Below are 16,550 nucleotides of genomic sequence, written 5' to 3'. Positions count from 1 at the left end.
CTAACTGGTGAACTGATCTGGCATTAAATCATTTCTCTGTCTATTTATTGTGGGGTGATTTTTTCAGCTGAGTTATTGGATCCATACACAGTGAAAATGCATTTTAATTTGTTGGAAATATTTGATTTTTAGTTAACGTATTCCACCAAAATCTCAGACTTTGATAGATATTCAGAGACTGGGCTGAATTTTCTATTCCAAATTAAGCACACCCACAGTGGAAGAAGGTAGACAAATTTTAGATAACTGAAGTGTTTGTGGTTCTGCCATCTGATCTGTAATGTTTGTGCACCTCTGCCACCTGAAAATTGCACTCAGCAGTGCTGTGCAGTTAACATACTATGCACAGAGAATAACAGAACGGCTTTATTGCGGATTCTCTCAGCTTTCCCCATTACCTTATTCAGCAGAACAGCCTGCTAGTGATGGACTGCTGGCAATATTACTTTGATTCAAGAAACTGACAGGTGAAACAGGCTCCTTTATTTTATTTTGTTTTTTAAAAGATACACTTCAGGAAATCAGAGAAATATTATTTCAGATATCTAAGAAAGGCATCCTGGCACTACATTAGCTTGCTTTTGTTTCGCACATACTGAGATTTTTCATGTAGTTTCCAATTTTTTTGAGTAATTGTTTTAAACCTAATATAGTGAGAAGTGATGCAGTGGTTGACTGTGTGCTTCCAGCAATGTGAGGCAGGCGAGATAGTCGTGGTTGTAACTTCTACAGCAGCAGGCTGTTGACTTGCCTGGTCCCTTTGCTAGACTGGTTCTGAATCATTGGTGCCATGCCTGATTTATGTTTTTGTCAAATATGCAAAAGATATGCAAACTCAAAGTACTTATATATGGTCTTAGGTCCCCAGAAGTGCTGGTGACCTACTTGAGTATCTTAGCTAAAAGAACAGGAGCTTTTGCCTCTTAGATCTTATAAATCTCAAAAGGCAATAATTTTCTGTTTTTCTCTGTATCCCTTCTAGAGAGGATCCACCGATACTTGAACTATGGTAAAGCATCTGAAAGATCAAAGCTCGTCTCTTCATTTTGGGGAGGTGCTGAGATTTCTATTGTAGGACTGGTATTATCTACAGCAGAAGGCAAGAGATCCTCATTTGTGAATTCTCGGGGAAAGCTAGAAGGAAGTGATGGGTCCATAATTGTTTTCCAGGGGGTTCCAGGACATCTGGGGAGAGGAGATTCCGGGCGATCTGGCAACCCATCAAGGAGATCTACTGGTTCTGCAGGAGTACCAGTTTCCTTTCTTGTAACCTCTGAGTTAACCAGCTCTGATGCTGTTTCAGCATTGAGTGATGGGAAGGTTTCCTTTTGATTAAAAACCCTTTCACTGGATTCCTCAGAAGATTCAGATTTGGGATGTTTATGCTTACCATTTTTACTGTTTTTTCGATGCTTACACCCGTGGTTGCTTCTGTGCCCACAGTCAGTTTCCTGCCTGTGCCTTCTGGCAGACTCATCATCCTTTTTAAACCCATGCCCGTGTTTATGCCCGTGTTTATGCCCGTGTTTATGGCCGTGTTCACCTTCACCTTCTTGCTGCTCTCCATCATCTTTTGTTACTTTGCCAGGTGCTTGACTTTCTTCTTCATTTCTATCAGATGATGGAGCTTGACCCATCTGTGGTAGCGCAGCAAAGCTTCGGAAAGGAGTGAATCCTGGAGGCCTTCGTAGAAGTGTACTCTGAAAAACATTGCAGTATCAGCTGTGTTCGTTACATGAACAAGAGCAAGAGCTCCAGACTTGGGGAATTTCTTGGGGAAAGACTGAATGCCTGGTGAAAACATGAGTTTTGTTTCTGAAACAAAGTGTCTGATCCTTACTTATCTAACTGCAAATCAGGGTTGTTTAGTAGGAGCTAAATTTGAAAGATGTTAAGGCTACAATATTTTAATGGAAACAAAAGAGAGCCATTTATTAGTTGATATATAATGAATGAATAGATAGCGATGAAGGTTCTGAGCAGAGTGAAGTTGCTGAATATGAATGCAGGTTAATTAGGTTCACTTTATTCAGTATGTCTTCTTGATCAGGGAGCATGGGGATCCCTGGATTTATTTAAAAACAAACAAAAACCTGCAATCAAATACATTTTTGGCAATGAATTACAAATAATAATTAAAAGAAGTTGATGGGGCTTAATACTTCAGAACTTAAGTGATAATGCATAGGAGCAGTCAACGGACAATGTTCTCACTGCTCTGTTGCCTTTTTTTGTATTCCTGTAATCACTGTGTTGTCCACTGTCTCACGTTACAGCAAAACTGACTTTGATGTCACAAGCTGCTGAGGTTAGGGGGTGAGAGGGAAAGTGTGGCATTGCTGAGGTCTTTAAAGGAACAATGAATTCCTTTATTTTTGGTACAAAGTAGGGGATCATTTGGCATGGGGAAATACTTTAAAGTCTTTGTTCTATTCTCTTCATTACCAATTATCATAAGTAATCATACCATTGGCTGGCCTTCAGAGCAGTTAACCTTGGCAGAGGTTTTATTCTCCCATGGGACCACATAAATTTGTGCATCACAGTACAATAGTGGCTGTTGACAAAACAAAAAAAAATCTTAAGGCAACAACAGAAAAGAGGAGTGCACACAAAAATATTAATTTTTAATAATACTTTTAAATACTAGAAATTTTACTTGGATACCAATGAAATCTGTCTTACTGATGGAGAGGTCTGTATTGAGACAGATAACTGCTTAGCTTTTTGAGGTTATAGGATGCATCAGCTTTGGATTGGAGATTGGATCTTAAAAGACTGGAGACTGGATTGTTCATGCCCAGCACTTTTGGAGCATTATTTAATCTTCAAGATATTCCTAAAAAATATTGTTTGATGATCATATTACCTCTACTAAAATTTCAGGAAATTGGGGAGGAGGAAGGAGAAGCAATTTTTTTTTCTAGGTAATGCCAGCTGTACTAACAGTTTTAACTCTCGGAGGTAAGCACTGTTCATATGGTGGGAAAAAGAAGTGGAAATAAGGCTTTTCTTTCTCAAATAGCTCCTGCACCAATGCTTTCCAGGCCCATCAACATTACTTTCCATTGTCTGGAACAGATTTTCAAATTATCAGCAGCACATACTCCAGAAGCATAATTCCTTTGTGCACCAGTAACGCTAAAATCTCCAGCTTTCCTCAGCTGAAAGTGCCACAGGTTCAGGAGCACTGCAGTCATTTCTTACTGCAATAGCCTCCTTTCTTTGATTCTTTAGTATCATAATAAAGTCCCTTTTGCTTTACAATGAGCACTACAATACTGCAGTTGGAGTGACTCAGTTTAAGCTTCATGTTTTACTGCCATTGTCACTGGTTTGGAGTTAACAAACACCCGAAGGTATCCTTGTTGAAGCAAAAATTTACTGGGAGAGGTAACAGGAATCAGGATCAGATTTAAGTTTACTTCGTGTGCTTACCAGTTCCTGTGCAAAGGAATTTGTCCATTAGGAACATTACAATTGGCAACATCCTCATTACTTACACTGTTGGTTGTGGCTTCACAGTTTTCATGAAGCTTTTCAAACTCATTCTTTGAACAGTTTGTCTTCTGGACTCTAAATATTAGATGGTAGATTTGTCCTGCAACCACCTGAAAAATCAGCAAGAAGGCTTTCTGTGGTAAAGGCATTTTTATTGAAAAGGGTTCAGAGAAAAGATGGCTTTCTACAAGCTTATACTACTTGTAATCTATACGACCTGACCCCTGGGACAACATATGTTAAGAACGATATTAAAATATTTGACAGCAAACCTGTCTGCTTCTAATCAACTCATGTATTTATTCCAGTTCCCATTCTCAGAAATTCCAGCATAGTAACTGTAGGAGGGAGAGAGAGGTCAGAATATCGGGCCCACAGTTTTGGCTTTGTTTTATTGGATGCCTGTCGTAATTTATTAATAACAAATGAAATCATTAGAGACACTACTGCGGGGAGCCAAATATGATGTAAGAAGAGTTGAATGTTAGTAAAATGAAGTGCGTGGTGAACAGGCTCAGTTGAATATAAATGCTTTTGCCAAATGAATTAAGGAGAGAAACCTCATTGTTTGAAGAGTGTGCCTGGTACAAGCTGTCTTAGTATTTTTACACAGCCTGAGATAATGTATCTTGCTTTAGAGACAGCAGGAGAAACATGAAATTGTCTTTTTAAGTCCCTTTTTAAAAATTATGTGTGTTAATATTGATCATGATGTGAAACATGAGAAGGAAAAATGTTTAAATGATGAAAAGGCAGAATTGTTATTAGTAAGATAAGTTATTTGGAAAAACTTATGTAGGCTTCTAGTGCATTCTCCAGTGGTACTGCTCATGCTCATGACAAGATCTTAAGAAAGTATTTTCTGAACTTCTTCACTGTTTTATCTTCAATTATTTCCTAAACTTCTATTTTGATATGTTTGGACAGTAAAGTAGGCAAACAGAAATGCTGACCAGTATTATCCTCTTGGTATCTTGTTGTTTAGCTGCATTTATCTGTGTATCTCGTTATGCACAGATGTTTTCTTGTGAGCCTAGTTGGAGTATTATTAGCAGCAGAATTAGTGTATGAAATAACAGATTTATGAGGGGAATTGGAAAGCCCCATTTCTTGGAGCTTATAGCTACTGTAGATGATGCCTAAAATAACATACAGAGTATTGGTGTTGTGGATCAAGTGAGTAGTTTTGCCTAATAAATCTTTTCTACTTTTAAAAAGTCTATGGAGTGTCACAAAGGCTGATTAAAAGGGGTACTGATACGGAAATCTGATAGGCAGCAATTATGTTTAAAGAAAAGAAATCAAGGACTGGAGATGTTTCAATCCAAGCCAAGGTGGATTAAATTTCACCAGCAAAATTGTTTAGATCCCTCAGTTACCATGCATATCAAAATATAAAGATAAATATTACTTGAAATTGAAATATTAACGTCAGCTAACACTCAGCTCAGACCAGTAACACTGCCGGGTCTGTTCTTCATTTCTGTGGCATATGGAGAATCAGTTCTAAAAGGAAGAGTGACTCCCAACCTGCACTGTTGCTGATTCTATTACTCCAGCTTTATAGTAGAAGTCATCGTTGGTCTCTGAGTTGTACTTCTCCATAGAAACCTTCAGCAGTTCCTTCAGTTCTGGACTGTCATTGGGGATAGCCCTTGGACAACCAGCACAAATGAGAGTGGGAGGATTTACCATGTCTTCAGCTGCAAGAAACCAACAGATTTCAAATCTAAGGAACAGAAGTTTCAACATAAATAGATGTAGGCTGGGAAAAACAGTTATTCTTAAACCCCTGCCTTCTGGCAAACTTCAGATTTGAGTCTATCAAATTAAGCCAAAATAGATTTGCGTTTTATATGGTCAACATTATTATATCTTGGCTATCTCAAAAAGCACATAGTGTCACATTGGATACGTAACAGAAAAACAAGAATTGTGTTTACTGACTGCAAATAGCTAGCAAATAAAGGCAGGGAATAGCTACACGTATGGAAGAACCTGAAGCAGGGAAAACAAGTGGTGCATGATACTGGCAATTAATGGGTGCGTTGAAGAATATCATTATAATTTATGGGAGAAAAGCAAACCAATGGGTAATGGGTGAGAATGCAGCACTTCCTGCATAGAGTAACACTGTACTCCCTGTTCTAAAGCCCTGAAGCTGTCACAATCTGTGTCCAAATAGATGGCTACGGGAAAAAGTGACAGTAAGAAACCATCTGGGGGTTTGATTGTAATGAACTTAAAATTCTAAGTAGCTTACTTACCGGGGGAAAAGAAGACAACCTCTAATGTATGAAATTTAAGTAAAACTGTGCAGTATGGAACAAATAATGGTAGTATCGATAGCTGAATTACCAATTTTGGACAATATCCTAATGTCCCCAGCTCCTTTGCCTTTCAAAAGAATACATTAGAGCTCTTCGGAAGGTTAGATGGAGTTACTTATTTAATGTGATTTTAACTTGGTTGTGTCTGTGATAGAGAAGGAATTAATTTTTGTAGGAAGTAATACTCTGAGTTTGTATCTGCTGATCTGTAAATGAGAGTCAGCAGCCAGCTCCATGTCATAGCAATAGGGCAGTACAGAAATGATAAAATAAAACTTTCATTTGCATATGAGATAGTTGTAGGAAGTCAAAAACATTCCATGGTAATACTTCATTAAGAGGCGGTGCCATTTTATCTCAGACTAATTGCTTTCTCTTGTTATTATCTGTTCTTATCACTTGCATTTTTATCTTTTTTATGACTGAAAAACAATGAAATTGTAGAACTCTCAGAACTGATAGCACCAATTACATACCTGGAAACTTGCACTGGCTTGCAACGTCTACAATCTCTGCCTGAATGCTTTCATAAGCTTTGGCATCACATTTACCTATACGCTGGAATAAAATTAAAAAAAGGTCCTTATTATTTAGAAATAATGAACAAGCTCACATCCTAATAGCTTCTTGCTAACGAAGTCAAGCATACTGCTGATAAATCCTTCCTTCGATATCCTGGAAGCAAGCAGCCTGACAGACGATTTGCAAAGCCAATAAATGGTCAGGGTTTAAAAAGACCGCTCAGAGAAAATAAAACCATAAAGGAGAAGCTGAAGAAACTATTTGTATGTATTCCAAAGAAAGGGAGAGGTTTACAAACCAGAATCCTGTTTTGTGGAGAACTCACTGGAATTTGTCTCAAACTGTAAAAACCAAAAGGAAGATTACACAACTATTAAATCAAACACTACCGAGTTTCTGGGTCTGCTTGTATTCATCCCAGTGCTCTAAGGGAATTGTGGTAGATGATGTGCTTAAGATTGCCGTGGTATTTTTTTTATTTAACTGGAAGAAAAAAAATGTGATCCTGTTCTTTTTTACATGTCATAAACCCATAAAACTTATGTCTGTACCCTTCAAATTATTTGAAATTAGAATAAGGAAAGAATTAAGGGGCATGAATACATCAAAGGGAGTCGGGTTTATTGTTGTAGACAAGGGTTGTATTTTGTAGATTTGTCAAAGTTCTTCAAAAGGATCGACAAAAGTGGGTAGAGACCTGCCTTGTTGATAATGTATGCTTATGTTTTCAGAGAAGTTTCAACGAAATCTCTTATCAAAGACTCTAAAGGAAAGAAATTAACTGTAGAATAAGAGGAAAGGCCCTTGCAAGGATAAATAACCAGTTAAAATACATAAAACAGCATAGGGCTAATGATCAGTCTCACAGAGAAAGGAATTTAAGAGCTGGGTGGCACAGGGGTTTGATCTGGCAGAAGGAAATTAATGTAGAGAAATGTAAAGGGGCGCACATGGAGAAACCCATCCTAACGCCATGCTAGGCGCTGAGCTGGCTGTTGTGATTCAGGATCTTAGGGCTAAGATATTTGAAAATGTCATCCATGAAAATGTCTACCTTGTAGTTTATAGACAGTTACCTATAAACCTGGATTTAATCTTCATTAGATAAGTAAGGCTGTAAATACATATAAATAAGTATTTGAGTCAGAGCTCAACCATTATTTTTTAAGATATTTTTGTGATAAACAGGTTTTGAAGATTACTTACGCCTTGAGAAATGGTTTTGCACTCTGTAGTTAACTCTTGAAATTGTGCCTTGGAGCAATTAGTCTCCTTGATTTCATATTTGATTACGTAATTCCATCCAGCTACCACCTGGAACAGATATTTAGGAGATATGTGTTATGTAAACTAATACAAACTCAGAAGTTAAACTATGAAATTCAATCAGCAAAGAAAACAACTCCACCCTTTTAGAATCACATCAAGCCATACAGTGATCATGGCAAAAACAAACCCAAAAAGTGTTGTCCTTGTGATACAGGAAGTAAACAAAGTCATGTAGTAATTAGAAATGCAGTTTATGTTCAGATCCTGCTCCTGGCAAGCCTGCAGCCTTGTAATGCATGGTTCCATGCACTTTCCTCCCAAGAATCTGTTCCTTATTACTCCCAGTGACGGGGAGTTGCTCTAGATGGATGACTGCACTAACGCAGCTTGGCAGTTCCCATGTTCCTGAGTAGGTGACATAGTAAAATAGTACGTGCATAATGTAACTTTACACTGCTGGCACCGTTTGTTATTGAGTGTCCTGCATTTGTCATCTACTTGTAATTCTGTCTGCTTTGGGCTTTCTCCCCTTTTCCTTTTTTTTGTCCAGATTTTTGACCTCTTTCCATTTTCCTCTTCAGGAAGCAGTTCTGTTTCCCTCACGGTGGCTATTGATCCTCACCCATGAAATGTCTCCATGTCACAGTGTTGTGTCAGGTAGTATTGGATTAAAAAAAGGGAAATAAGAATCAAATATAGGTGCTTTCCATCACAGATCAGTTAAAGTAGAGGGCTCTGACTAGTCTCTGTTGGCCAGAAATTACTTGATAGCTTAATTTCCAGCTGCTGAATTGCAGTCTCTGTGACATTTGGTCATATGGCTTAAGTGTTGTGTAAGCTTGTCTTTCAGCTAAGAGGATCATTGCCATCAGTAAATAAAGGGAGAACTGTGAATTAAATCATGGGTCAAATTGACATGAGACTAGAAGATGCTTTTTGGCTAAGCAAATATGTACGCCTTCAAAGAAAATGGTTTGTAGCTGGTGTCAGGTTATTATAAGCTAGTTAAAAAACAAATTAGAGGCTTTGCTTTCCAGCAACATCACACCAAGAGAGCCTTTCATGGGGAAATAACTGTTGCATGGAATACTAGATAACAAGGAATTTCTGCAACCTGAGCATTCACTTCTTGCAAAGCAGATATTCCTCTGTGCAGAAATCTTTCAGCCAGTGACATGCTGACTTCTTGTTTTTCACAGACATTTTTTCCTTTATTTGGTTTAGCTATCCTATAATGAATATCAGCTACTGACATACAGATCCTATTGTATTGCCAAAATGTAGGCGCCTGCTACTCTTTGAGAGGCTGTAGAGCATTTGAGACATCTGCACAGGCTGGCACAGCCCCTAGGAGAGGCCTGTTCCTGCTGGAGCTTCAGGGAGAGGCCAAGAGGAATACTCGAGAACATCTGAGATGACACAAGATGCCTGTGTCAGCACTGAGTAAAAACAAACTGGTGCTGAACACTGGTTAATTGCAGCTGCAGAGAAAGTGTTTAAAATCAGTTTGTAAAGTTGACAGCTCTGGAAATTCAGTAGGTTAACAGTTCTAGATTTCTTACAAATGGAGTTATTTACATGGTCTACACTCTATGTGCGTTCCATTCACTTCTGTTAAGAAATGTAAAGCACTTTAAAATCAGAAATGAATACATAAAACAAACAAAATACCTTTTTTTTTTTTTTTAACATGTAGAGAAAAGTCCCGTACAGACCTGTCTTTTAGCTTCCTTGATTTCCACAAGTTTAAAGAGGCTGACTTCATTGCTGTGCTTGTTGAATTTCTGAATGGCTCGCTTCAGAATTTCTGATACTTGTAAGGTGTCGCTTGCTATATCATGAAAGCATCCAAGACAAATAGCCTGAGAATGCGTTACCTTGGGTGGAACTGGAAAAGAAAGAAACCAAAAACATGCAGGGCTTCATGTAAAGAAGCCTCAGGTTTTAATTTTTCATGTCTGGGAACGAAAGAGAAGGTTCAATGAGCAAGAGTCTTTCCTGCTTTTAATAAGAGCTATCAGCAAAACCCAGATTTCAGTTCCAGGACCTGCAAAGACATTCACTGTATTTAGATGCTTGCTTCTTATTTGGATCCATCAGTGAACTTAGTTCAGAGGAGTAAATGAGTTCAGGAGCCATGAGATCTCTGAAGGACCTTCCAGGTAGTTTTGGCACCACCAAGGAGGGGTCATCCCTCATCCAACTCGGGAAGAAATCAGTGGAGGTCACAACTAAAAGAGATGTTCTTCAGGTCCTTCAGAGCTCACCTACTGTGTGCAGCTGCTTCCTCTGCTCACAATATTTCAGGAGGAGGATTTGGACAAGAGCGTTTTGGCTCAGCCATGTGAACTGCCCTGACTTTGAGCTTCTTAGGGACTGTAGATGTTTGTTGCCTGAACTCTCCCTGCTAGTCACTTTGGCTGCCAGTTACCACTTCGTGTTACCCTCAGGCTTAACCAACTTGGTTGTCGATAGGCAAGTTTGATGGGGATTCTCTTTCCTTCTACTAATCCTATTAACTCTCTTTCCTTTCTGGTAATCATGGATTGGATTTTCATAAATTAATTTTATAGTTCAGTACATAAATTAATTTCATGATTCAGTGAGCTTGGGAATCAAAGTGGGACATTGTGTGGTCTCTGTGGAATTGAAATAAAGTTTGTGTGCCTGATCCTTGGCTGGCAAAAAATGGCTTTAATGCAGTTATGCCAGCTCGGAACCAGCCAGGGAACCAGTCCAGGGTCAGTATATATATGTTACAGAAAAATTATGCTGTTTTCAGGGAGTAATCACCAAGAAGATAATACAACAGTACACCCAGTTCTAAAAGGACTACGCTCTCAACATTTTTACACATTTTTATAAAAGCTGAGCAAATGTATATGTTTTTTTCAGTTGCTATAATGTGGTAACAAGATGAGCTTCTTATGCTGAATCTGTGATTTTTTTTTTTTTAATAAATCATACATGATTTTTTAGCTTACTAAAAGATCCAAATGCTAATTTCCCATGCAGTCTGTGAGATTCATGCACCTTTTGTTGGCAACTAGATGTCACCATTGCCCTACAAATGTATTTGAAACCAAGTGGCCTTTATGCAGTAGTAGAGCATGGAGTTAGTGTGTACTGCGGTTCCTAGAAAGACACTGATTGTAGTTACAGACGTGGTAGCTTTAAACAAGTTAATAAGGAACAAAAACCAGAGATAACCTGCCAAACATTTCAGAAGTCACGGTAAATATTTTTGTAGTTAATATGTACTTAGCTCAATGCTACCAGTTAGATGGATATTTTAAAACTAGTTTGGATTTGTCTTACACGAATGCTAGTTATAGATACATAAAGACCTCAGTTGCAAAGCTTTCAAACAATGTGACTTGCTTTTGATACATAAAATTACTCTGTGAACATAATAGTCATATATGAATGTCTTATAGGCAAGAAATGTAGTACTTGTTAAGGTCTAAAATATACCACAGTTTCTCTCTTACTTGTTTCCATTCCTACTGGATTTTATTATTTATTAAATAAAAAATGCAGTTGGGACTAGATTTTTTTTTAAGGTAAGATTTAACAGAAATGAAATCGTCACTTTTAGTTTGGAGAAAATTAAGATACAGTTCTGTCATAATTGTTTCCCTATTCATTTCTGGTCCAATTTCATACTTGAATAAGTAAGGACAGAAATTTGAAGTGTGATAAGAGGTATCTAATCTCTAGGTTACTGATGTGCTTTTTGGTCTAAAGCAAATTAATCCAACTTGGTATAATTCTGATGTTTAAAGCAACTTACTACACACCCAAATGCCACTTTAGATCACCAGGTAATGAGGTTGTCTCCATAGACAGAAGAAGTTACCTCTGCTTCGCTGACTTAGCTTATACATGCATACAAGTGAAGTGAAATTGTTACCTTTAACATGTAGTTGCTTATGCAAGATGATTTATGAGTGTCTGAACAGAATGATGAGGAGCTCCTATCTTGAAGATTTCCTGAAAGCCTCAGCACGATGTTTTCCCCGTTCTTATTTGTCAAAGTACTTTTTGAATGCTGTCCCCAAACAATTACGTACCTGGAACAATTTGGCAATCTTGCGAAACATTACTTGTTCCTTCAACATTATTAATGTGAACTTGAGCTGTGCATTCTCCTGTTTTCTGCAAATACATATGACAACATTTGTCTTAAGATTGCTTGATGAAGAAAAATACTGTGCTATATATTTCTCTAGCTGTTGAGCAAAGCTGACAGTTGCAAGTTCAGTTTGGGAAACAAGTTGATATGCACATTTGTAGTTATGTCAAATTTGCTGTTTTGTTCCTGGTAAAGGATCTGTTTTGTTGTTTGTGAGGAGAGCAGAGGATGAACTGAGCACGTAATTTGGAAGATAGCTTTGTATCATGGTTGATGCGTGTTAATAAACGAAGAATTTACAGTCAGCATAAAGGAAGTGAACACATCCTCATAAATAAATCTAGGTAAATACATAATTTAAGCAATTTCCTCTCTGCTGATACAATATATACAACAATGATTGTGACGTTCCACATGGATTCACATGCTGTGGTCACTCTCAGCCCTTTCTTTGCATGTGTACAGCGTGACATAGCAATGACCTGCTGGCTATGTGTAGCGTTCCTGCACGCTACGTGGGCCTGACTGCACCTTCTCTCTAGGTGCTCTGCAGTAGCATGAGCCAGACAGGCTTTGCACTGCCAGCTACCCTCTGGTAAATGTTCTGCCACAGTGGCTTCCATATCAGTGGTTTTGTTGGTGCCAATATGAAGACAGTTTGGTTATACAAGTTTGCGTCAGACACAAATACCAGAGAGTTTGACAGCCCTCACACTCTGGTTGTGCAAGTATTTTCTGTTGGATTTATTGTGAGCCGTCATTCTGAAGCTCTGAAATGATCCTTTCTGCTGATATTTAGGATTTCAATGGTAAACTCACAAATATTAGTGGTTAACTTCAGGGTTGTAAACAGTTCTGTACTTTAGTCCTATCAGCTCTCAAAAGCCACAGAGCTACTGAAGTTTAATTCTATATTATTTCCCAGGAGAGTGCAGTCCTGGCCATTATACTGATGCTTCTCTACAGAGAACCTTTAAAAAGTTTAGACACTTACTGCTTCTGCAGATGCTTTGTAATCACAATCCTGCCAGGGTTTGTTCTCCTCAGTGGCACAAGTGGTCTCTTGTATTCGATACTTCACGTGGAGTTGTTTGTCAGGACCTACCTGGATGAAAACAATATGCAAGTCATCATTTGCACAGTGATAAATCTGGACACCAGTGAAAAGATAAGAGCTTTAAGGGGTAAATACTATCCTATCTTGGCAATGCCCAGCCTGCCTTCACATCAGGGTACTTCACATCATGTAACAGGGTACTGATGCTGCCCTTCCAAACTGGGGGAAAGGGGCAAGGGGGGGCTCCAGAGCCAGCCTTTGGCTGTACTTGCAGTTTTTCTATAGGCATTAAAGGCTGAGCTGCTCTTAGGGGTGGTCTCAGGAATTCCATAAGATGAAATACAGACAAACTATTCAGTAAAGTTTGGCCTGATCAGTGGAAGCGTTTCTGATGTTGGTAAATAAGTAGGGGGCATTTTCTCCTCGCCATAAACAGAGCAGGGAATTGCCTACAGGGAACGTTAACACACTGCAATATCTGTGGTTCTTCCTTCAGAGGACATACAAAGCCAGAAGTTCCTAGTAATTTACTGCCACTAAAAATGCTCTGCTAGCGTACTATTTCAAACACAGGCAATTGCTGTACTTTAATATTAATTCTCCTAGCAGTATCATTTAAGGATAATGAAGCAGTACCAAGAAAGAGAAGCTGAGTTGACATGGGTGGAGCATTTACACTGATGTAGGTGAAGACAGAATTATATTTTGTGTTCTTTCAGTTCCTGTTGTGTATTGCTACACCTCTGTAGTATACCTAAGTAGAGGTACGCGATGTGATGGCTGCAGGCTGTAAAACAGGATGAAAGGGTCTCTAAAAATATAATGGACTTAATCCTCAGCAGGTGTAAACTGACATTTATGGAGCTGCATCAGATTATACTGTCTGGGATGTGGATTTAAAGAGCCAAATTGTGTTGTCTGTTACAGTTTTCTAAACCTGGAATAAATCAGTTCAGTGAATAAATGAAACACGTGAGAAAAGACATTGTTTCTGCATGTTATTTGTTGTTGGTTTATTTCATTATTATTATGAACAGTTATGTCTTTAACTGGGGCAGGTTCAGTCTTCCACCAGTCAGCTTTTATGTTTTATTACCTTATCAATAATGAATGTACATGAATATGTAATAACCAGCTATTTAATTAATGAATTCAAGATTGTGAGACTAGCAATGAGTAAAATCTATACCCTTTTTAGAAAAGAATGTACAATATGAAGAAAGCTCTCTTGTAGATTCCTTTTCTCTGTTTTTTCTTAACATCACAGTCTGATCAGTGATTCAAAGTAATAATTCGTTTCCACCTCACATCTTTTAAGAAAAGGCAGTATATTGGGAGAAGGAAAGATGAATAATACTTGCAATAAATATGTATTCTTAAACATAGAACGTTATTTAAGGTAAAATACTGAAAATAACTTCTGTCCTTTGGAGGAGGAAGCAGTGTTATAGCCCTACTAGAAGGAAGCAAGAAAGAAGTTGGTGTTACAGCTGTGATATAAAGATGTTTGCATTTGGCTGCCTTTATGCATGTAGTTCTGTGATAACAGTGGGATTATTCATTTGTTTAATATTAATTATACTAAGGGCTTGACAGACTTTAGTCTTTGTCACTACAGGCTATGATCTCCCCACTTTGAAAACAGTGAAACCAGAGGATAGGTGCCAAGAGGTGTGGGTGGTTTCCTGTAAGGCATTTAGCAATTCATGTCCCCTTTCTGAGGTCAACTTCTATCTGGGTAAAAAAAAAAGTGCCTTGTGACTCTGGAGTGCAAAATATTCTTTCTGACACTGGGTTTCTTGTGTTTTGCATCTGAAAATCCAATTCAGTAGAAAAAATGCTAATGTTGTTTTCGAGTAAAGTAATGCTTGTCATTATTATGGTAATACCATTTTTGTATGCCTCTCAGAGGTAAATACTCTTTGTTAGATTAACTCTGTACAGAAGGACTCCAGGCAAAAGATCATGTTTCGTTCTTTTTTTCTTCTGTAATTTTAGCTGTCACCCTGTTTGACTAAAATATCACCTAGTGCCTTTAGATACATCTCTGACTTAGGACTAGTATCAATCAAATATCACAAACAATGTATTCACGGTACTGCTGAGCTTTATCAGGTCATTCTTTCTTTTCTTTTCTTTTTTTTTTTTTAAATGCGTGACACTAGCAATTCAAGATAACATCCAGTTTTTTTTAATAACCACTGATCTGAAGAACCTTACTGATGATAGAGAGAGGTAAGATTCCCAAAGAAAGGAAAAAACTGAATGGACAAGTAAGATGCATTTTATTAGTAGTATAAGTTTCCTATTACCTAGTCCTTGCATTAATAAGCAATTCACCAGCACCACCGCTCCATTGATAAGAACATCCCTGCTTGTCATGGTGACAAATATCTCACCATGCAAGCCATTTCTTTTATTTTTTTAAACTTTTTTTGCAAGACATTTTGCTGTCACACTTGCTATATTTTGTGAATAAGACGGAACAAATCTGATTAAGAGCGCATAAACAATTCCAACATGTTTTTTTTTTGTGAAGTCTACTTACTGTTCTCTTGGCTTCCATCACCATGTACAGAGCAAATTGATTACCAGAAGTGCTGTCTCCATTATATTTCTTCAGTGCTGTGTCAACAGCTTCGAAGACATCAGGGTTATCACAGTCCAAAAACTCAAATGGAAGAGGGGTGGCTCTGCTAGAAAGAAAACTACAGCAGAGTGCTAGCACAATGAAAGGTTTCATAACTGGACAAAAAAAAGGCCCCCTGAATGAGAAGGCTTGTTAAAAAGCAAATGGAAAAGGAATGCCTGACAAGGATTTAGTTACCTCTTCTATTTTTCAGGACCAATAGCAAAGTAAACAGAATGAGCAGTTGCTGGGGTTGGTTAGTTCTCATCGTGCCCTGTTTATACTGCAAATAAACTTCTGAGTTTCTCTAAACAAACTTTGTGTGGGCACCAGAATGACACCAAGGTTATCCACCTGCCATCAAGATAACAGCTAACTGGCTGCAGCTGGACGCGGGTTTAGACTGAGCACAATGACCCCTGAGCAAAGGAGAAAGCAGTGTTTGTGGCTTTCTGGCCTTTATTTTAACACCAAAACTGCTACTTGCAAAGAGCTTTAGGGGGCTTACATAAAACACCCAAGAAGGTCGCAAAGGTAATGAAGTTCTAGTTCTAGACAACAGCACTGTAAATTTTATAGGTGTTCAATGCTCAGACTGAAATAGTTCTGAGAAGTCAGAACATAACTGAAAAAAAAAGTCTTTGGACAGATGCACATCATTAAAGGTCACAAAGCTCTTCAACAGCGGCTGATAACCCTCATCCTTCACCCTGCTTTTGGAAGTGACTGTCTTTGCCGTCATGTGGAGGCTACCACTGGACCATGGTTTAGTCAGTCTTCGTAATGTTTTGTTATCATTACCAGTGGGAAAATGATGCCCAAGAACAAGGGCTTAAGGAACGTTGCCTGTATTAGGCAGAGCCAGAATTAGAGCTGGCTGGGAACATCTGGCACTTGTTGGCAGTGAAGAGCCCAGATAGCTCTGCTTTGAATCTGTGCACATTTTGGGAATGCCTCAGATCCTGCGTTCTACCTGGGTCTCACTAGAAGTTTGGGTTAAAGAAATTGTGCTTCAGAGACCTTGCAGATGAGCTATGCCAGAAATAAGGGTGTTTGTGGGTGTTTGTACATTATAACGCGTTTATAGAAAAATAGATGGCCTTTACT

At 38.3% G+C, this 16,550-nt stretch overlaps 1 protein-coding gene across 1 annotated transcript; it reads right to left on the bottom strand.

Annotated features, from left to right (window-relative positions):
- Positions 1 to 471: 471 nt before the first annotated feature.
- KNG1 (kininogen 1) lies at positions 472 to 15,664 on the bottom strand. The gene is made up of 10 exons (XM_082767189.1): positions 15,363 to 15,664; positions 12,752 to 12,862; positions 11,696 to 11,780; positions 9,338 to 9,510; positions 7,560 to 7,667; positions 6,308 to 6,389; positions 5,032 to 5,204; positions 3,504 to 3,611; positions 2,468 to 2,557; positions 472 to 1,700 (listed from the first exon to the last, which is right to left on the bottom strand). Exons 1-10 carry the CDS (start codon positions 15,555 to 15,557, stop codon positions 1,005 to 1,007), a joined length of 1,821 nt encoding a protein of 606 aa, XP_082623315.1. The 5' UTR covers positions 15,558 to 15,664; the 3' UTR covers positions 472 to 1,004.
- Between the last annotated feature and the right edge of the window lie 886 nt (positions 15,665 to 16,550).

The sequence above is a fragment of the Aythya marila genome, assembly GCF_965140915.1.
Source record: "Aythya marila genome assembly, chromosome: 9".
NCBI classification, from domain to species: domain Eukaryota; kingdom Metazoa; phylum Chordata; class Aves; order Anseriformes; family Anatidae; genus Aythya; species Aythya marila.
This window is presented reverse-complemented; position numbering and strand designations above follow the sequence as displayed.

Bases quoted from the DNA above. Each gene is read 5' to 3' on its own strand.
- KNG1 (XM_082767189.1), bottom strand. From the start codon at position 15,557: ATGAAACCTTTCATTGTGCTAGCACTCTGCTGTAGTTTTCTTTCTAGC. The intron at 3,612-5,031 runs GTTGGGAGTCAC...CTGATTTTTCAG, and splicing joins TAGAATCAGCAACAGTGCAG to GTGGTTGCAGGACAAATCTA. The intron at 1,701-2,467 runs GTATGATTACTT...AATGTTTTTCAG, and splicing joins GCTCTGAAGGCCAGCCAATG to AGTACACTTCTACGAAGGCC.